The following is a 22,818-nucleotide window of genomic DNA, read 5'->3' on the forward strand; positions in this document are numbered from 1 at the left end:
CTACGAACCCTCAAGCAGTCGGGCCAGGAGTAAGTCGACTTAATCACCTCGACGTCCTTCTCACGAAGCATACTTCGGTGATGGAATGCAGCGAAATGGACAGTACTAGGATACTCATTCGCCCTCTCATTCAACATACTCTTCAAACTGTTCGAACAACGATTAATTGAGAAGGGGGGACAAGAGCTATACCTTGGAGTGAGCGAAGAGTAGCCCTCTTATGCATAGCTTCCTTCTCGGAGAAAGAAGACTTGACAGGGCCTTGTCCGACTGACATTCTTGGAGAACTTGAAGAAAGTTAAGAGCTTGAGAGAATTTGAGAATTTGAGAAGTTGAGAAATGAAGGTGTGAATGAAAATGAGCACTTCTCATCTTCTTTTATAGGAAAAAGGTCACCTGCTGCATCAGGTCGTAAGTCTGCCTGGTTCGTGCTAGCAGGTACCTCATTAAAAGAACACCGGAAATGATGAGGAAAAATGATCAAAAGCCAATAAAAGACGACATGATAAACGAGAAAAGCGATGCAGGACACCGCTTATCGTATCGGTCTTCCGAAAAAAGCCTGGCTGAAACTGAATACAAGTCATTAGCCTTAATTAAGGGATGATTATGTTAATCATCATGATTAGTAAAGTTAGTGAAGATTAAGACAAGATTAGTTTTTCAGCTGAACTCACGAGTACGAGAACAAAACGTTCTCCTCCGTATCAGAGCCATGACGGCCAAAACTTCCATGCGGGGAAGCTCCGGCCGACCAGGCAACAAATGGAGGCCTTTTGGCCTACCAGGATCCTCCGTATCAGAGCCATGACGGCCACAACTTATATGCAGGGAAGCTTCGGCCGACCAGGCAACAAATGGAGGAGGCCTTTTGGCCTACCAGGAGCCTCCGTATCAGATCCATGACGGCCACAACTCCCATGCGGGGAAGCTCCGGCCGACCAGGCAACAAATGGAGGCCTTTTGGCCTACCAGGATCCTCCGTATCAGAGCCATGACGACCACAACTTCCATGCGGGGAAGCTCCGGCCGACCAGGCAACAAATGAAGGCCTTTTGGCCTACCAGGAGCCTTCGTATCAGAGCCATGACGACCACAACTTCCATGCGGGGAAGCTCCGGCCGACCAGGAAACAAATGGAGGCCTTTTGGCCCACCAGGAGCCTCTGTATCAGAGCCATGATGACCACAACTTCCATGCGGGGAAGCTCCGGCCGACCGAACAATAAATGGAGGCCTTTTGGCCTACCAGGAGCCTCCATATCAGAACCATGACGGTCACAACTTTCATGCGGGGAAGCTCCGGCCGACCAGGCAACAAATGGAGGCCTTTTGGCCTACCAGGAGCCTCCGTATTAGAGCCATGACGGCCACAACTTCCATGCGGGGAAGCCTCGGCCGACCATGCAATAAATGGAGGCCTTTTGGCCTACCAGGAGCCTCCGTATCAGAGTCATGACGGCCACAACTTATATGCGGGGAAACCCCGGCCGACCAGCCCACAAGTTGGGGCCTTTTGGCCTACCAGGAGCCTCCGTATCAGAGCCATGGCGGCCACAACTTACATGCGGGGAAGCCCCGGCCGACCAGCCCACAAGTTGTGGCCTTTTGGCCTACCAGGAGCCTTCGTAGCAGAGCCATGATGACCATAACTTGCCTCCGTAATGGCCTTGGCCTACCAGCTAACAAATTGAGGCCTTTTAGCCTATTAGAGGCTCCTGAAGGAGAGCTTTCAGACCTCTAAAAGTTGTTCCGGAGACCCTCTTGAGAGGTCCTTTGGAGATTTCTTGAAAAGGATAGCTCTCAGCAGAACCAAGTTTCGTGAAGACTAGAACGTCTACGAGAACGAGTTAGTTGAGGTGCATAACATCCTACAAGAGAAGTTTGGACTAGTTCAATGAAGTATATGGCTTCCTATAAGGACAAGTACAATAGAACACAGAGCGTTCAGCAAAAACGAATACAGAACGTCCACCAGGATGAGTACAAAATATTCGCTAAAACCTCCATAGCAGAACCCTGAGGAACTTAAAGGCAACCTTGAAATTAATTCCATGGACAATCAAGGACAACATGAGCACGGTAAGGTGTGTAGAAACCTAGAACTCTTAGTGAGAAGTTCAAAAAAAAAGTGAGGTGCAGGAACCCCTGGGCAACCACCTCCAGGCCAACCAAGAAGTGGTCGACCAGAAGGTGGCCGACCAGGAGGGTCTCCTCCAAAGTGGTCGAGTAGCCCACAATTGGGGGCATGAGGCCGAGCAGAGCCTCCTGCCCCAGGAGGTTCTGCTCAATGCCGATGCCCCCCTCGAAAATTTTGAAAATTTTCAAAAAAAAATGAAAAAATCAGAAAATTTTGAATTTTTTTAAATTTTCAGAATTTTAAGATTAAACCCAGATTAAGGCCGATTAGTGAAATTAAGTCCAGATTAAGGTCTATTAGTGTATAATAAGTGTAATTAACCCAAATTAGGGATAATTAGTGATTCGTATGATGAAATTACCCCAGATTAGGGTCGTTTAACCAATTCACTCTTATAATTAGTGTGAATTAAAGATAATTAGTGTCTTATGCATACTGATTAGTCTTAATTAGCCCCGATTAGGGCAGATTAGCCTCGATTAAGGCCAATTAGTGCATTATAGCTTAAAATTAGGCTCTTTAAAGCCTAATTAGCAATTTGTATATGGAAATTAGCCCCGATTAGGGTCGATTAGCCCCGATTAGGGCCAATTAGCAGTTTTCGCCCTATAATTGACCTTGACGAAGGTTAAGGGGTGATAACCGCTTGTTTTATAGTCCCGATTAGGACCGTTTAGTGTTGAACACCATTCGAATAGCCCCTGCGAGGGCCTTAAGTGTGTATGATCACACTAATAAGCCGTTGTAAACGTGTAGGTCGCTCCACACTTTACGATAACGCGGCGATACCCATGAAGGGCTGATACCTATGAAGGGCCGATACCCATGAAGGGCCGATACCCGAGAGGGGCCAAAAGTACCCCGAGTCGCGAATACACCATTATCACTTCCACGAAAACTCAAGCAATATTCACGGAAGTTGGGGGCAAATGATATGGATGAAAAATATATCCTAAAGGCACAATAAATGTTGCATTAACTACACTTGGGCTTCTTATCTAAAAGTCCAATACAGACCTGTCTGGTCCGAACTCATAGCAGCGTCAAGACGGCCCATGTAGACGAGGCCCATTAGATGAGGTCGTCAAGGTCCACGAACACAAGCTGTTCACGGACTAGGCCCAATACGGCTGGAAAGTAGAGACATGTGTTCTAAACGGACTCAAAGTCCTACACAGAAGGTTCTAGAACTCCGTCCTCAATAGTATTCCTAATCACCATCTAAGTTGGAGACTTGTCTAGCAAGTCTTCCAACAGAAGTCTAACCCTAGACTCACCTCTATATAAAGGGCTCTACCCCTCAACCTAGAACTACGTTTTTGTCTTGATTCTCTACAACACAGTAATACGTAGGCATCTTGCATCAATAGTCCCGAACGCAAGAACAACCATTAAAGCTCGAAACTCACCAACCCTAGTATTAAATACTAAAGTACTCAGGTTTTTATTACACAACATTGGGGAAATAATAAGTATAGAAATGGGTCTTATACTCTCATCCCACCCATTTTCAAAGTTTCAAATGTTATCAAGATTTAGTTGATATCAAGATTTTGGCACATTTAGAGTTAATTTGGTTGGCCAAATTCTGAAATTAGGTAAGGAATTTCAGTCATTTAAACTTTATACCAGACGTTTGGTTCAGAAAAAAAAAATTATACTTATTCCTCAAAACCACAAGGTCTGGGTTTTTCATACCGAAGCTGGGAAAATTTTATATTCATTCCCCAAACCCCCAAAATATGGATTTTTAATATCTAAGTAGGGAGGTGGGTAAGAGTGAGAAACATGTGTATCAATTTCAATTTTGTTTTAATATATTTTTAAACACTTAAATGTAAATATTTAATATAAATATAAACTTATGAACCAAAAATATATAAAATAATAATAAAATTAATATATTTAATTAAATTAAAATTATTGACTTAAAATATTTTAATTAAAAAATATTCATTATAGCACTTAACCAAACACATAATATCATATATGATACATCATCCCCATGCCACTCTAACCCGATTTTTCATTTGACCTAATAACACATCTTAAACCAAACGACCCTTAGATCGATACGAAGAGTTGCCAAACATGCAGATAGTTCTTCTCTACGCATTTGCAACTTTCAATTCTATTAATTCATTTGAACTTGTTAAAATTACATTATTGTAATCGCAGTCTTCGTTGATGTTGTAACAAGAAACCAACAGCTGTTGGTGAAAAGATTTTTAGCACGTTTCTCATTGGGTAAATAAAATTCGATCAAACCAACTCTAGAGTGATTTGAAGTTGAAAATAAATTGCAAGTATAACCGTCACCGAGCACAACAAATTCAATTTTGGACAAAGTAAGCTGGCCATCATCTAGTTTTCGGTAAAGGAACTACAAGAACAACTGTACTTGGCACAGGAAAGAAGAAGTATAGAATCAACTCATAAGAGGTACTGCCGAATACAAATCACTTCCAATCATATGCCCCGTCATGGTATAGTCCTGTCATTCTAAACAAAATCACAAGTCAGGCTAATATTAGCAAATGTAATCACAAATCAGGCTAACATACGCAGGCATAATTAACACGGCAAACCTGCAAGAGTTCTTAGGGAGCGAGAAAATGAACTTCTAAATCAAGTTTTATCATTTTATTGAAATAATAGAGCAACTGACAAGAAAATGAAAAAAGGAGGTATATACTGAAACGCAGCAGCAAATGATGAAAATAAGAACTCATCCTGCTAGAGCCTAAAAGGTGACAACTAGCATAGGCGATATACTGAACCGCAGCAAATGATATAGTCATAAGAATTCATCCTAATTCATCCTGCTAGCCAACAACCAGTCAAAATATTCTAAAACCCCAATAAAACATGTTCGTGAAAAAAAAGACTTGTGCCTTTGTCAAGGAGGCAGGAGCCTTTCTCACAGCAGACAGCAGCAAATGACATACTAAGAAGTTATCCTGCTACAGTCTAAAACTAGTCGCAAAATTTCCTAAAACCAAATTTAAACGTGTAGATTAAAAAAGAAACTCTGGCACTATATTATATCAATAGCATAAATCTTTGTAAAAAATTACATGTTCCTATATTCCTATATGAATTTCTCACACCAATATGCTACAAAAGATAAAAACTGTTTACTGGTAGCATAACTTGATTATTTAATTATCTTTTCTATGCGCAACTAACCAATGATAATAAGATGGCAAGGTTCACAAAGCAAGACCCAATAAGTAGAAAAATGTTGATGTACACAAGAAAGATAGGGGTAAAATGGAACTTATTAGTTGCAAAGACAAAATACAACAGGAATTAGCTGAACTAGTCATGAAGTTCGTCCAAATTTTATGATTTCCGTCCTGTGTCATGACTAATGATACAAGAACACACACAGATAGTCACACATTTACCTATGCATTATTTGACCTAAAACCAAGTATGAGTATGATAACTTCATTACAGTTCTGAATTCGGAAATGCTTGGACACTGAAAATAGCTTCAACAAAACACACACACTCATAAACGAATATGATACATCAGTTGCAAATTCATAGTTATTTTCAAGAAGGTAAAAAGTATGCAGAGCAATATCAAGGAAAGTTATTACAACTAATTTAGGTCAGTGGCTTTTAAACATTATTGCACATTCTAAAATAAGGTAATCAAAATTGTACCTTGTCGTTCATTAAATTCCACCTGTAGCTAGAACAAGTCTGCTTTTCTGACTCAAATAAGATCAGCTAATCCAAATTAAATCTCCGGGCAAGTTCCACTACTTCCCTGCACAAGGCGGGAACCAAAAAGGAATCGGACATGGAAAGAAATAAGGTAAATATCATGCTAGCTATCATGAAAGTTGAGGAGGGCCACTTCTACAATTTTCTGAATCCGGTCAACCAGCAAAATATGTAATCCAATATAAAAGGAAAAATTGTAGAACAGTTGAAGCTGATGAGATGCATATCTATATCGAAGTCACTCAATTGAAAATGCAAACAACAATTGCAGAAAAAGAAGATGTTGAAGTGAACTCTCGTATATACAAAATAACCAAAAAAGTGCTAATGAGGAGCAGGACTATTCTTGCACTTTATAGGGCATCAAACAAGTCATCCTTGTTAACCAAACCAATCTGACTACAGTTCACGTGTTAGGAATGCGAACTGGAACATAAATGAAGGTGGAAGGGTTAATAATACATACTTTTTATCCAGTGCATTATAGTATTAGTTAGTCTTATTTTGATACACAAAAGCGCAACACCAGAACATCATACGGAACATTTTAAAACAATAATTATTTCCTATGACACTTTATATGAGAAGATGCAACATAAAAGAACTAAAACTCAATATTTTTACATGAAAAAGTTCATAATGTAATATTCAAGTTTTCATGAAAAGGTTATAAATGCGGGCTTGTTTTACCCTGTGTAAAGATTCCGTGCAATGCGTGTGAGAATGATACAATCATGAACGCGTAGATAAAAAACAAGTATATAATGAGCCGCAGTTGCGTGAAGGCTAAATTAACTTTTGTTGCGCAGTGCGCGTATTGTTTTACCCAAAAATGAAGGCACACACTTGTACATTGTTTTAATGCATGCACATCAAATAAAGTAACTTATATATGTATATAGTATATTATAAATACTTATGTGACATATAAATTGAAGTTTATGTAACTAAGTGTCCCTGGAGGACTTGTTTTTATAAATCCTCCTGACTTTTTGCTGTTGATTGACATGTATGGTTAAGTGTCTCCAATTCATTAATAGCAGTCATTTTAACTAAATGTACAATGTACATGATTATACAAATTTCACTTCTACAAAATTTACATGCCTATTCCCCGCACCCGTCTCCAATTTTGGATCCATATTAAAAATATATAGATTAAAAAGATTAACATTCCAATATTTGGATCCGCACTCATTTGCGACACCTTACCCAGAGTCTACGTAACATGGAAAAAGTGATTTTACTTTAATAAATTATTAAATACTAAAACATGTAGCTCAGCTATTTCAACTAACTATGAGTAAGTTTAAGTCAACCATATCTATTGAGAGAAGGGTAAAAAAATTCCACACAAGCATTTAAATATACTAATTTAAAATTCAAGTTATTAAAATGAAAATAAACTAAATACAGATGCCAGAACATGTCCACAAAAGTAAATATTTTCTAATATTGATTTTCGGATGAAATTCCATATGATTTTGTTTCTTAAAGTTCCCAGTTCCCAGTTCCAAGTTGAGATAAATTACAAATATTAGGTTCAAAGTTGATGCAAACAAAATAATTGATAGATTCAAGTTGTATATACTTATTAATAATCATTCATGAATAAAGATTATTTGTAATTTGTAAGATATGGGACTGTTTCACTTACAATAGACTAGTAGATCAATATGAATACTCTACTTATATTTTTCTATGGTCATAATATTTGGTTTCCTTTATTTGAAAAAGGTAAGTGTACTGATATTGGAAAGTAGACATTATTAAGAATCAGTTTTTATTGGTAAGAAATTTTCTTAGCTTCCTAGTCAACACATTTATATGTAGAATCAATAGTCTTTGATTTTCCTATTTTCTAGCAACATGATTTTTCATCATTACCTAATACCTCCTTATCAAAGTTCATTAAAGGATCGATACTTAACTGAGACAACACATTTGCAACAAAAAATCATCGTTATTGAGTCTCAAAGATGTCTTAATGTATAACTCCAATCACAACTGATGACAAGACATGTTAGTGAAACAACAAAGTTTAAAAATTCCATGTGCTTTAGTCAAATCAGAGAGAATCAAAAGTTGACAGATATGAATATATCTACAACCCATAGATAACTACCCAAGCAAATTTTTTAGAGGATTACTCTATAAAAATTATATAGAACAAATGTACGTGTAACTTGAAACTGTCTTAGCATTTTCGTATTGGTTTTAAACAATTCCTCCTCTTTTATAATTCAAGTAAGAGATAATAAATACACTTTCTTTATCTATTTATGAAATACAATAAAAGAGCAAAGAGTAGGTTAAATAATGCGGAGTATCATCTACTCACTTTTACATATAAAATTCTAGCAACATAGAAGATGCCACATGAGTAATTTAGACTAATGATGACCTTAAACTGGGACGTTGGTTGAAAGTAACACTACTGTCTCAAAACAAGTGCATCAGTGTGTAAAGAGCATTCAATTAAAATCAAGTCATATTCAGTTTATCCAATCTTAACACAATGACTTGAATATAAAAATATAAAGTGCGTTATACATAAATGCGTCATTGCTTGTTTGGGCATAACATAAGATAAATTATTATCTTCAATAAGCAATCCTACTTAAGGTGCTTTAATCAATATGATTATTGTATGTTTTTATCTTGTAGTTACAACCAATTAATATATTCAAACCTCACCATCTAGTAAAAATAATTAATATTAGTGAACATTCTACACAAAATTAAATAATGTAATTTCTAAAGGCTCTAAAATATCTCTGTTGTTGGGTCAAAACATAAAATTTAATAGTTAACATGCACACACAAGTACTATCATATTTATATTATATACAGTTTCCACATAGGACATAGATAATTTCAAGTAGAGAGGTCCGAATAGATTGTAAATGACAGAACTACCGTCAAATCGTCAATATGGTTATCTGAAAGTGAATACTATATGAGATATTTACTTTCAATAGAATAACTGATTCGCCAGTTTAAGTATATAATACTGCAGTAATATACAACTAAAGCAACATGAAAATTTCTGGCATAACAGATTCATGTTTAGAGCACCTAAAAGATTGACATGGCTATGGCTAACCTATGAATCGCTTGTCTCAAAACATGATCCATATCATTATCATCAAAGTAATTTTGAACTTTGAAGCTCTCATCTTGAATCCCATATAGCTTTGATGTATCAGCATGGGGACCTCTAGCCATTGCAGAATCAGTAGCATTTAAATCCTGAACAGTTTTTTAATAACTTAAATTATGCCAGAAACTAGACAGTTAAACTAAGCAGTACACTAATAGGAAGAAGTGCAATATCACAATGGACATCAAGTGTCTAACCTTGGCATGGTTCTCAATAAGTTTCTCAGATGAAGAAGAAGAAGTAATACTGGAAGAAATTTTCTTTTGACCCCTTTTCTTGCGATTTTTTTTCTTCTTTGAAGTTTGTGTCTCTGCAAAAGTAATGGAACTAATCAATCTTGTTACATAATGGAAAAGCAAGGTATCTTGTATCATTTTCTAACTACAACACGCGGCTGTAGGGAATAGGAAGCAAACTATAAGGGAAATTCTTGCATCAACTTTCTAACTATAATGCACAACAGTAGGGTATGAAGCAGAATATGAATCAAGGGAAATCCTCGCATCTATTTTCAAACTACCATCCATACCTGTACTGAGTAACAAAATGTATAACTAGAAAGATACATAACGACACCAAAGAATACCACATATATATTCTGTTACTCTATTGTTACAAAATAAAATGCTTGTAAATTATACATATTACTTAAGGATATGCTGATGTGCAAATTATTTGATGAGGTAGGCAAGTTTAACCTTTAACATCAGACTGCAGAAGACACATTACTGATACATGAAAACAGAGCAAATAAGTCATTTTAGGGCTTCGAAAATAAAAGAGACCGTGTTTGAGAGTAAAGAACTCTAATATTCACTAAAGAAAAACATCCTAGCAACTTCGTCCAGATTTCATTACTTCTTCAATATTCTGATAACAAATAGACTTCTACTGTGTTCCACATGAAGGTAAACTTGGTTCTCTAGCAGAGTATAAATTATTTTTAGCTAGTCTATAAGCTTCGGAGAGTGGTGTAAGATAATATCGTCATAACTCTTAAGTTTTAATAGGAACATGATGGACACTTTATTGTGTGAAGAAAACCGTGACTCAGGTACGTTATCTATAAATAAAAATTCTTGAATTATTCTTTGGTCAGGTTTCGAGGAAAACTGAAGTGTTAACATTTTACCCACATCACTCAGAGCAGCAACTATGCTTCCTTTCTAGTTGGAGAAACAAATGGAAGTCAGTAGTGGAAAGAAAGAAGTCGCGAACAATATATTCAAATTAAAGTCTGCATAGGGCTCGAATAAAGGAAAGTGTAAATGCAACCTAAATATTTTTTTATGCATTAACTATTGCTCTTAATACATTAAGGCAACAAGTACTGGTGAAAATCAAAGTGTGTAATCCTTTCAGACAGATCTCAAATTGAAAAAAATAAATGAGGACCCTCCAAGTGCTGGTGAAAATCAGAAGTGTGTAATCCTTTCAGACAGATCTCAAATTGAAAAAATAAATGAGGACCCTCGCTTATGGCGGAGGAAAACCGTGGAAAAAACAACAAAATATAAAATCCAAGGACAATCAGCAAAAGCTCAAAATACACAACCCCGCCAAAGATATATATAAACAATAGTCTAACACACTCCAACATTAGGTTCAAAACAATTAGTCCTTGAAACATTGTGATTTCTACAAACGCACAGCAAAATATGGAATTCTACAGTGCTTCGATTGCTGGTTACTTAAGCCAGTAAAAAAAGTACGCATACTACAAAATACAAATGAGGGGAATAAGAAGGGGAGATACCTCCATCTCCTCCATTAATGAATGAAACCAGGTCATCAACTTGACGACTATCTTCATGGTGCCCAGCATTCAATCCAGCCATGAGGTTCTATCAATTTAGAAGATAATCAAGAGTTAAAATTTTCTAAAGAATTATGATAATTCAACTATATCCTCATGTAATTCTTCTTCTAATGGAAAGTGCACCTTCAGATTTTCTATTTCCTTCACAACTGTCTGCTTCTTCTTTTTGTACAATTTTTCCAGAAGCCTGATTCTTGAATCAAAAGCTGAGTGCCCCCGTGACTCCATCTTTTCTACCTGCATTAGTTGACATAATCAACATTATATGAGACAAATGATCAAGAACGTGACTGGTTTCAACACCAGACATTAGACACAAGTATGCTGGTTACAGGAAGAAAACCTCTGGGAGATCGTCATTTAGTTTCAACATCTGCCAAATCTCTTCAGTAGAATTTTTACTAATTCTTTGTGCCATTGCAGCACAGGTGCAATCAATCAGCGGCTTAAATTGCAGGTAGTGTGCAAGAGTAATTAACTCACAAAGACATCTTGCATCCAGTTGGGGGAAGTTTTCATCAAAAGTCTTGTGCTCCTATTCAAAGATGAAGCTAACTATTAAATTTTGATATTTATGTACTTCATCAAATGCTACCGCAAAGGAGATTCTGCCACCATTGTACCACAAAAAATAATTTAATTTTTCTGGCTAAAGACATTTGATATCCATTTGCTTACATGGTTCCTGATCTTTACATATTCTTTAGAGATGAATTTCTCATAGCCACAAATTATTGGTTTTCATGGAAGGGAGAAAAGGAGTAGATACTCCGTGATGCATTACTCGTTCTGGACAACTATGGTTTACAACAGTCTTAGTCAAGGAATCACATACCATAAGGTCAAAGCAAAGTTATCTAACCTCGAAAGAGCGACGAACTTTGTAAAATCGACAGTAATCAAATACTACACTTAAACAAGTTGCTCGAACTCTTGGGAGTACTGATATCGGAGTATCCTTTGAAGATCCAAGTCCTGATTTTATTTCATGATCAAATGTAGGGCATAATATGGCAAGCTCTTCTTCCACTGCTTGTAAACCCTCAGCCGTTTGGACCCAAACATAGGACTTCATAGTCCGGATTCCACAATAAAGAAATACATATTAAAAACCGTAGTTCTAAAAGGGTACAAAGTTTACAAACTATATGGCAGTGAAACACAAATAAAATAATGCTGCATGAGATCTTAATTTTCAACATATATACTGCAGTCTGCAAGCATATTAGATACCTCATGGAGCTCCATAAATTTCGATCAAAAGTTTGCCCTCAAGAAACATCAGTGCATTTACCTGATATGCTTTAGACTACCTTTAATCTCAAATATACAAATTTATCAATTTGAAGAGAGAGAAAGCACATAAAGTTCGTAGACAGGAATGTCCATGTAAATTTTGTTGTGTAACTAAATACACATTTTTAGTTTACATAAATTAAAGAGGTTTTCGAAAGATATTGTTTAATATCTTACCATCAACCACTTTATGTAAACAAGTAAAAAGTATAAAATCTGAAGAGAATGAGAGGGTAAATTAAGGGAAAGTAATTTAAAGAGATAGTGCATGAATATAAACATAAAGTATAAGAGTATTTGGTGTATATGATTTTTATTACGAGGGTAAAAGTAAGAGAACCCAACACCTCTTGGTGTAGTGGTATCTTCCTCGCTTCCTTTACGGGATTTCGAGGGCTCAAACCTTGTCAAAAGACAAGGGGGTGTGCGTGAGTGTGTTTAACTAGCGGGAAGAAAAAGGCTAAGAGAGATTTCTTGGGATTTTAAGAGGGAGAAAGAAAGGTGATTTTTTTTATCAAAAATATATTTATAAACAACATGTTGATTTTGTTGACTGGTCTTTAAAAAACAGAAAATAATTGTATTTAGTCACTTGTGTGTTGTCTTGAGCCTTAATGTCCGTACATCTTGAAAACTTAATATAAAATATAAAATGATTTAACCAACCCCTTTTTAATAGAGTTTTTAAAAACAAAAGTACTCAAGAAAATCTTGACAAAAAAAGTACTCTAGAAAGTTGAGGCCACAACAGAGAATCATCAGAACATAAAAAATTTATCACATATTTATTTTGGTTTAAAGACCGTAAATAAGGAAACGTTTTTCAAATTAAAATCACCTTTAGCTTTTTCAAGATTTCATTTTGCAGTAGTAACAAATATTATATAAAGAAGGAAGCAATCACAGAAACTAATTAAGTCAAATTCCGGGTAAGTGATTCAAAATTCAAATATTTGTTAAATCACTTTTTAAGCTTTAAGAATCTGAGATTCAATTATTCCAATAATACTAATCAATCACTAAGAATATTGAAAAGCAATGAAACTCTTCTACTACTATTCAGATCCAAGATTTCCGGCTGTTACATGGTAAAAAAAATTTAAGCAGTTCACCAGAAGGGAGGAGAAATGACACTGACTAAAAGATAATGGATAAAAAAAATGTCACCTGTTCTCAGTAGTTGATCAAGTACTTGATTGTACAGAAGAAATAAATAGAGAACATGTTATATTGAAAAAAGAAAAAAAAAAGAAAAATATATGGAGATCATAACATAACAATACCTCCGGCTTCTTCCCCTCACTTTCAGCTTTCAACATGGAATTGGCAACAAGGTTGATCAACATAGATTATATCTCCTTTTACAATCCAACTGTAAGCAGTACTTCGAGCAGCTGTGGATGACCAAATAAATATAGTTATACGAACAAAAAGTTGAACAACGAAATTAAAAATAAAGAATATTACCAAATCCTTCTTTAAAAAAGAAATCCTCACTCTATCTCTCTCAAATCAAACTATATCTCTCTATATATATAGAAATATTTAAGCACAATATATGTCACACATTGTTGACGCTTTTATATATACATTTGTATGACAACTCCTTTGGATAATCATAATCTTAAGAAAGAGTGGATTATTGTGTATTTTCTTTTTTACATTTTTGTTAAAATAATTGTTTTTTTCATATTTGAAAAGCAAAAAGAAATAAAACACTCTCCAAATAGTGGGCCCCGCTAATTAAACAAGTTTAGAGAGTGACAAGAATTGTGAAATAGAGTTATGTCCCACTAGAATTAAAAAAAATATATATGATAATATTGAATTTTTTGTCATTTTTCAATAAATTCAGTAGGGCCTTGAAAGAAAGTAATACAAGACAAAAGAACAATTATAACTGGTGGGTCCTACTTTCACAAAATTTGGCATTATAAAGTACATTACTTGCGATAGTATTACTTGTCAAACTTACGTGTGCCCACCTTTTTATAATGGTGGAAGCGGTTACAGCAAGAAACACATTAACATTCATCATGTTTTACATCCTTCACTTAACTTTTTTCCTATCTTTAAATAGGGCCTACCTCTTATAAGCATTTTACGTAATTTTTGCAATAGATGTTATTCAAAGTTATCATCTAATGGGACCTACAACTACCTCTACATCACATTTATATCATTCTTTTAACGATTCTCTAACACTTAGGTGTAATTTTCTGGGTTTGGGTTATCGTTTTAAACCAGGTCATTCGAACTTTATCATAGATGATTTTAAAATACCAGCTTGTTTGGATCGTTACAAAAATTTGTATGACAAGCTTGGTTCATCAATAAACAATACAACACCGATACGGGAGTTGTGTGCGTATAATCGCCACGAAGGCATGAAAAGTGCCTTATATTTGAATTACTATAAAAACTTAGTTGAGGTAATAACCCTCTATAATGGAACCTTTGGTCGTTTTTTAATATTAACGTGTACGGGACTTGGTTGCACAGTATGGTGTAATTTGGATGCAACCCAGTTAACAAGAACAAGAATGACAGTCAAATACATTTTTGTATTAAAATTCATTCCATTCTCATTAACCAGGTTAGAATCTCACGATCCAAACAGAATTGTAATGGAACTCATAGCTCAGCCTTTATCACGATGTATATTCTTGGTAACCACAAAGTTCGCACGAGTACGGCCCACTAGTACAATTGATTTCCTATATATCAATAGAATTTATCTTTGACATAATTTTCCCCACTAACTATTATTGTTTTTCTCATTGTTAGTAGACCTACCTCTAGTTTAAGTCTTTGGTAAAAAAAATCTTAACATAATTATTCACTAAATATATTCCTTCATGACAAAAAATATAACGTAATGATCACATATTTTGAACTAGTTGGTTGTATCTCAGAAGCACAAATACTTGGGTTATCCAAGGTATCCGATATCCCAATGTCAGATATTTAACAACCAAATTTTACCAATTATACTAGAAATTCCTTGAGTAACTACTTTTACAAAGAAAAGAAAAAAGAAAATTGAATTTTTCAACTTTATTTCTTTTGGTTTAATTGATTGTATTTTGAATTTCATTCAATTCCCATTAGGGCCTTAGTTACGATAGTAGATTTATTATACAAAGCATAAAATCAAACAACCATCGATATAATTATACATTAATCAAATCCCCATTTGTAATGAACAACCTTATTATCAAATATGACCATCCACGCATTAGGCATTCACAACGTGTCCTTACTTGGCTTTTAATATGAATCGACCGAGAAAAAGGAACGAGAATTTGTAGCGAACGATGTTAACATCAACTTTAGGATCAAAAGGAACATATTAGTAAGAAGATGAATAGATAATTTTAAATGTGTATATGTTTCAGATAGATTAAAGTATAAATTTTGGTATTCCTATCCATATATATTTCATATTATTAAATCTAAAAATTTCAATTTGGGAGATCAACCTCTATCTATATTTCATAATATTAAATCCAAGACTTTATAATTTGGGTAGTTGGTTGATCGGACGATATTTGGCCCAAGTTAAAAACAATACATTATGGATAATATGATCCTTTGAACCGGACTAAAATAATGAAAAACATGAACCTTTTAAATAAGATCTTGGACAGTTATAATATGAATGAGATATGGGATACTTAAAGTGAATATGAGATATTATGTACTCGAGTTATAAAAATTATTTGTTTTATTTTAACTAAAAAAGATGAGCTTTTGGAAGTAAGATCATATATTATCAAATATATTATATAACAGGTGATTCGGAGATTATATTATCATATACGATGGTTTAGTTTCCTTGTTTTTCTATAAAACTAATTCATTGCGATTATAAAAGGTCACTCTAGAAAACTTATCTAGTAGTGTGCCTCAAAGGTATTCTAATTATTAATTTAACGGCGCAGATGTGAATATCACATCAAAATAAGCATAATTAGAAATTTTCAATAACTTAATAATTTGGATTAACCAATTTTTGACCAAAGAAATGCAATCAATCTCTGCCGTTGACATAATAAAAGAAAATTATATTGTTACAAAAGTAATAATCTATTAAGTAGATTTACTAATCATTATATACTATTATTTTGACATGATTTTCACGTTCGTATGGTCTGATCATTTTTCCATTAAATAATATTATAAGATGTGTTAATAGAGACCTTATCTATTGTGGCCTCTATATTCTCTTCTCCCATATATAAGTGTGTATGTAAATAATTATTTAGGGTAGTTTAATCCAAAATGTATGAGGTCTTTGCTGGATTTTTGCTAATAACTATGTATTTCTAATGCAATATATATATATATATATATGAATATTGTGTTTTATAGTTTGTATTCAATCATCCAGGTCCAAAAGGATGTCATGTCCAACTTTAATATGTCAAGTAAAATGTTTTAAAATGATGAATAAAAAGTAAAGCAGTGCTCCTGAAGAGTGTAACAATCATGAGGAGACAAAAAACAGCCAAATAAAACAAAGTCACAGGTTGTGGAGAAAAACCTGGCCATTTTTTCCAAATTTTACTAATGTGAGACAGAGACTAGCTTCTCCTCCCAACACTTTTGTCCAAAATAAACTTCTTTTATCAAAAAAGCACTGAATTCCATTCCATATCTGGTACAGATCACAGAAAATACATGTTAAGAAAATGATTGACAAGTACTACAATACGGGAATTTTACAGCATCAGACATTATGTATTTTAACAATTTATATATTACTGTAAATTTGCTGGATTTCTGTTTAGAATCATTACCTAAATGCAGCTAGAAGTCTTAAACTCCTTGAAAAGATTATCAAAACAACCAATATGAGCACCAAAAAGCAAAATAATCAACGAATTATTACAAAGTTTGAGAAATTTTTTGGTTAAATTAATACAGGTAACAGTTAAAAAACCATAATGAGATAGGCGACATCAGATGTTTTGTATCTCTAAAAGTTGCAAGAGATGAGATACCTTGATTTGAGTAAGGACTCATGATCTACTAATGTAGCAATTTCTGACGTACCTCCTCCAGAACACAAACAAGTTTGCCTGCAACCATATTTGGTTATGTATAAGGCCATCGACAGATTACACTGAGACTGACCAATCCAACCAAACAAAACCGCGCTTGAAGTCGCTAGAGTGGTGTTTAAGACTCCAGTATATTTGAGGGACAACATGCTTGTACTAGATGAGATTCTAGTTAACTGACAGAGGGTTATGTAGTCGACGTGTGATAGTAAAAGCTTTTACAAGACAGTGATCTATCAGTCATTGGGGGATTTCGGTAGCTGCCACAATGGATCCAAATGTCAGGTGATACAGATTATAATATGATTTTACAGAAGCTTGCACTGCAAAATACAAGTCAATCGATTAACATATACATTGAAGATATTCTATATGCTAACTATTTCATTCGAAGCTATTGTCAGAATTACACTTAGAAAGGGAAATCACCCTGCTTGTTTAGTGTTTACATTTGTATGTGAAATGCACGCTTGCCTCATCTTCTACCTTTAAAAATTACAAGTAATTAGCATGTAATTGCACAGTTTGACGATAAATTTACGACATTATACACTTATGCTTGAAACAGTTTATCACTACACGCTACTATGTTATGTCTTTTTTCGAGCAAATACTAGATACACGGAAATCAATCCACGTCTTGCATAGACAATTACACTTCAAATAATAATTCAACCTCGAAATGTTATATTACATCAACTTGCTAATTCAGTCTCCAAATGTTACTTCGACTTACGAATTCATCAATAGAATCATATTCCTTATATATAGTCACTTGTGTAACAATTTATACATGATTAGGTAAACGAAAAACGATAATCGAAAAAACCTAATGTTAACGCAGCTAACACTCCTAAGAAAGCAGCATGTATTAACGCAAATATTTAACAAATATGAGCATCAAAAAAGCAAAATAATGATAAAAATCATGATAAAATATGAAACAAAATTAGATTAAATAAATACAAGTATTAATATTTTAATAGTAAGAACAGAGAGAACAGAATACATACAGATATTTTGTATCTATATTCTGAACATGTTGCAGGAGATAAAGGCAGTATGATTTACCGCCGGAAAACACTCCCTCCGGCGGGGGTTTAACTGAATGATAAGTTATCACGGATAATATTTATTATTAAACTTTGGACATGAAAACTAATCGAATACAGATTAAATTGTAAATTAAAATGTTTAATTAGAATTAAAATTGAATAATATTCTTTTAGATTAGGAAAATGCTATTTTCAGATAGATTTTTTTATTTACATAGCAAATGAAATAATAAAATTACTTTTTCATTGATTTTTTTCAGGAATTTTGTTTTTTCACTCTTTTTTTGATTTGAAAATAAGAAAAATTCTCTGAAAATAACATTTTTCTCTTTTTTTGAAATAAGTTGAATTTCATTAATTCGAAGACACACTAAATAAGATCTCCACCAAATATGTAGTAGAATATGGAAAAATCATAAAGTAATCTAACAAACTGGCATTATGCAATGTTCTATGATATCCTTATTCCTTATCTTAACATCTTTATTCACGGAGGACTTAACATCTATATTCTCGATTTTGCTCCTCAGATACTAATCCGGAACTAATATTATTTACTACCAACACATCCCCACTTGGCTTTGCAAACACATTATTAAAACACTCAGCAATTAAACCACACACATCCTCAGGCTTATCATTTCTAGTGCCATCCTCTGTCACCAGGTGATTAATTCGATTCATTTTACGTCTTGCAGTAGCACTAGCATGGAAGAATTTGGTGTTTTCATCTCCCTCTTTTAACCAAAACATCTTCGCACGCTGCTTTCAGTAAACTTCCTCATGCAAAAGAATTTCTTTAAATCTATCACGAGCAGCCAAGAACTCCCTTACACTCTGATCATCACTTTTCTCCCGTAAGTACTCAAGCAACTCTTTTTACATGAGTACCTTTTTTGTCTGACTTGTACAAAAGATCGTTAAAATCATCCATAATACACCGTGGAAGATTCGAAGCTGATACTAAACTATGAATTAAATTTCACGATTATTTTCTTCTCGCACGATCCGGAAACCCATAGAAACAAGTTAACCTCCACTTTTAAACATTATTCTCTGTAAACACCAAGTCCACATTGAAACAAATATATAAATATCTCTGGAACAATATTTATCTAAGAGATATTATTATTACTGAAGAAACAAGCACATAAAAGAATACAATGGAAGTGCATACTTCTAAGTTCTACCTATCTGAGAATAGCCTAATTTTATAGAATAGAAAATAACTAAAAACAACTACAAATACGGAACACTACTTTGACTGGTGGAGTTGAGACTCCTGATACTGCACCACTACCATAATCTACTCCCTACAAAATAACAATCAGAAAAGACTTATTCAAATTTATTCAAACGGCTAGTAATTTGCACTAATTTGTAACACTCCTCCTTAGTGCAAACTCACTATCAACAACACCAAGAGCTTGACGAAACACCTCAAATTTGGATTTAGCAAGAGCCTTAGTAAAACCATCAGCAACTTGTTCTTGAGTTCGAATCCACAGCAACTCAATGTCCTCTCCCATAACTTTTTTCCTAACTTTTTCCCGGACAAAATGAAAATGAGTTTGTATGTGTTTTGTCCGAGCATGAAAAACTGGATTTTCAGCTATCTTTATAGCACTTTCATTATCACTGTAAATTGGTACTGTGTGGTTACCAATTTCAACAATTTCTTCAAGAAGCCTTTTAAGCCAAATGCACTCCTGCGTAGCCATACTTGCTGCTACATATTCTGCCTCGCAACTTGAAAGAGCTACAGTGTTTTGCTTTTTGCTGCACCTGAACTGATGTTAAAACATAAACCAGTTGTAGAGCGTCGATCATTAAAATCACCAGCCCAATCTGCATCTACAAAACCAGTCAAAACGTATTTCATATTACGTTTATACAACAACCCATAACCGAGAGTGCCCTTTACGTAACGGAGAATCTTTTTTGCTGCAATTAAATGACATGCACATGGTTTATCCATAAACTGAGATACGACTCCAACAACGTATACGATATCAGGGCGTGTTATTGTTAAATAAAACAAACTTCCAATAATTTGTCGAAACAAACTAGCATCCTTCAATATCTTTCCCTCAGTTTTAGACAACTTCGTGCAGGGCTCCATGGGAGTTGTCATGATCTTTGATTCCTCCATTTAAAAACATTTTAGAGGGCAGTTGCATATCGCTTCTGAGACACAAAATGGCCATCTGACTTTTGAATTTCTAAGCCAAGATGTTAGGAATATGTGTATTAGTTTGATGATAAGTTAAGCAAAACACTTAAGTAGAAATCTAGTGTTTGTAGTCTCAACGGATAAGACCACTTTGGTTATCCGTTGATGGAGTAGCTTTACTTAGAAATAAGTTTAGTATTGTAGCACATTTCAGTTTATGTATTTAAGTTATAATTCTTAGAAGCTGTGGGAAATTATAAGTCATGTTGACTACTAGTGGATATGCAAATAGGAGGGCTAATTGTATATATTTCATGCCTTGTAATTTTGTATAAATGAAGTAGTATCAACTGATAGATTAAAGGCCTTCAACGGATGAGAAACAAAGCTTCAACGGATGTCTCTAAAGCTTCAACGGATAACATCCATCAACGGATGAGTGCATCAACGGGTAAAACTTCAACTGATAAAGCATCAACGGATAAAGCCATCAACGGATGAAAGCTTCAATGGATGCTCAGTTCAATAGCAGTTGACAGTGACAATTCATAACCTGACAGAGGCACATGGGTTGACAGAGACAATTGGAATGCGGTAGCCTCTTGGAGGAATCAAGAAAATGCAGCATTTCCATTCTGGTGCAAACAAGTAAGTATTCAAAGATTCACAGATTATCCTAGATTGCATTGGATAGAGAAATGAAGAAGAAACATGTGAAGAACTATTTTAAAAATTGTATTTTATTTTTGTCTTCACTTGTAAACTTGGTGATATATAAACCAAGTTGCAACTAGTAATTAGATGATGAATTTTCCAGAGCTGTTTAGAAAAATATAGAGAGAAAGTCATCTAGTTTGTACTAGGACGCAGCTGTGATCAATTCTTTGAATCACAGATTTTCTGAAATACACATCTCTGGTGGAACAACAAATTCACCAGAAAAGTTTTTAAAGCCTTTGTGTTCTTTACATTTTGTGTCTTGAATATACATCTGTCTACACCAGCTCAAAGCAATTCACACACAACTGTTCATCAAACACTTAGCCTTTGAAACTGCTCAAAACTTGAAAAAGTTTTGAGATTTACATTCAACCCCCCTTTTGTAAATCTCATTGTTAGTTCCTTGGGAATAACACAAGAAAACAACTAACTTCTCCTAAATTCTTCATTTCAAAACGAACAGATAGATCATCACGAAGGCGAGAAATTTCAACATCATCATCTCCCGTAATAATCATGTCATCCACATAGAGAAGAAGCATAGTGCGTTTATTGTGCGCTCTTTTGATAAATAAACTCAGGTCTGCTTCAGAAGATTTAAAACCACAAAAAACAAGATATTGAGCTATCTTACCAAACCAAAGGCGCGGAGATTGCATGAGGCCATACAACGACTTCTTGAGCAAACACACATAATCAGGGAACTCATTCGATATAAAACCTTTAGGCTGCTCCATAAATATATCACGATCAAGCTCTCCATATAAGAACGCATTTTTCATATCTAGTTTCCATAACTTCCAACCGTTGCTAGCTGTCAAAGAAATGATTGTTCGATCTGTCACCATTCTAACAACCGGGTTGAAAGTCTCTTCATAATCACGACCATATTGCTGAGAAAAACCTCAAGCAACCAGACGAGCCTTGTGCCTTGAGATTGTACCATCAACATTCATTTTTAATTTGTATACCCACTTACATGAAACCAGTTCTGCATTTGTTGGTTTTGGAACAAGCTTCTAGGTAAAAATTTTCTTTAAAGCTGCAATTTCTTCTTGCATCGCCTCTTCCCATTCGCGAATTCCTCTCGCTTCTTCATAACAGTTAGGCTCATTTTCTTCATTCACATAAAAACATGCCAGCACCGAAAACTGATTTACATCAACCTCATAGTCGTTGAGATATGAAGGTTGTTGTCTTTGCCTTGTTGATGTTCGTGTAATAACTTCATTAGATTGATTTGAAGAAGCTTCAATTTCCTCACTACCAGATACTTCTTCTTCAGAAAATAGAGGAAGATTTGATATGCCTTTTTTTCTTTTGAATCAAACTTGTAAATTGACACTTCATCAAAAACCACGTCACAAGAAATAATGGCCTTCTTTGTTTCTGGATCCATACATTTCCATCCCTTTTTATAAGTGTCATAGCCAACAAAAATACAACATCTAGCCTTTGGATCAAGCTTAGTTCAATTATGTTTGTGCACATGAACATAACAAATAGATCCAAAAACACGAAAATAGCTAACATCTGGCTTACTTTCATACACTAATGTGAACGGACTTGGATGCTTACCAGGCCATGGAGACAGACGATTCACAACATGACAAGCTGTTTCAAAAACAACAGCCCACAATTCTCTTGGA

At 34.7% G+C, this 22,818-nt stretch overlaps 1 protein-coding gene across 6 annotated transcripts; it reads right to left on the bottom strand.

Moving 5' to 3' along the window:
* Positions 1–4,310: 4,310 nt before the first annotated feature.
* Positions 4,311–18,377, bottom strand: LOC141721854 (SKP1-like protein 21). Of its 6 annotated transcripts, XM_074524989.1 has the most exons (13): positions 18,235–18,377; positions 17,162–17,481; positions 16,958–16,984; positions 16,702–16,815; positions 13,439–13,549; positions 11,722–11,928; positions 11,203–11,394; positions 10,983–11,096; positions 10,797–10,884; positions 9,238–9,350; positions 8,984–9,129; positions 5,815–5,920; positions 4,311–4,641 (listed from the first exon to the last, which is right to left on the bottom strand). In XM_074524989.1, the coding sequence occupies exons 5-12, from the start codon at positions 13,499–13,501 to the stop codon at positions 5,881–5,883; spliced, it is 963 nt and encodes a 320-aa protein (XP_074381090.1). In that variant the 5' UTR covers positions 13,502–13,549; positions 16,702–16,815; positions 16,958–16,984; positions 17,162–17,481; positions 18,235–18,377; the 3' UTR covers positions 4,311–4,641; positions 5,815–5,880. The 6 variants fall into 6 exon arrangements, with proteins under 6 accessions (XP_074381090.1, XP_074381093.1, XP_074381091.1 ...); XM_074524992.1 differs by lacking the exon at positions 16,958–16,984 and having other exon boundaries at positions 17,214–17,481; XM_074524990.1 differs by lacking the exon at positions 16,958–16,984.
* Between the last annotated feature and the right edge of the window lie 4,441 nt (positions 18,378–22,818).

This window comes from Apium graveolens, chromosome 4, assembly GCF_009905375.1.
Source record: "Apium graveolens cultivar Ventura chromosome 4, ASM990537v1, whole genome shotgun sequence".
NCBI lineage: Eukaryota > Viridiplantae > Streptophyta > Magnoliopsida > Apiales > Apiaceae > Apium > Apium graveolens.

What these genes read in the sequence shown, in the direction of transcription:
- LOC141721854 (XM_074524992.1), bottom strand. Translation starts at nt 13,501, where the DNA reads ATGTTGATCAACCTTGTTGCCAATTCCATGTTGAAAGCTGAAAGTGAG. An exon ending in GTGAGGGGAAGAAGCCGGAG is followed by an intron (nt 11,929 to 13,438) that starts GTATTGTTATGT and finishes CGGACTATGAAG; the next exon opens with TCCTATGTTTGGGTCCAAAC. An exon ending in CATTAATGGAGGAGATGGAG is followed by an intron (nt 9,351 to 10,796) that starts GTATCTCCCCTT and finishes TTACTTTTGCAG; the next exon opens with AGACACAAACTTCAAAGAAG.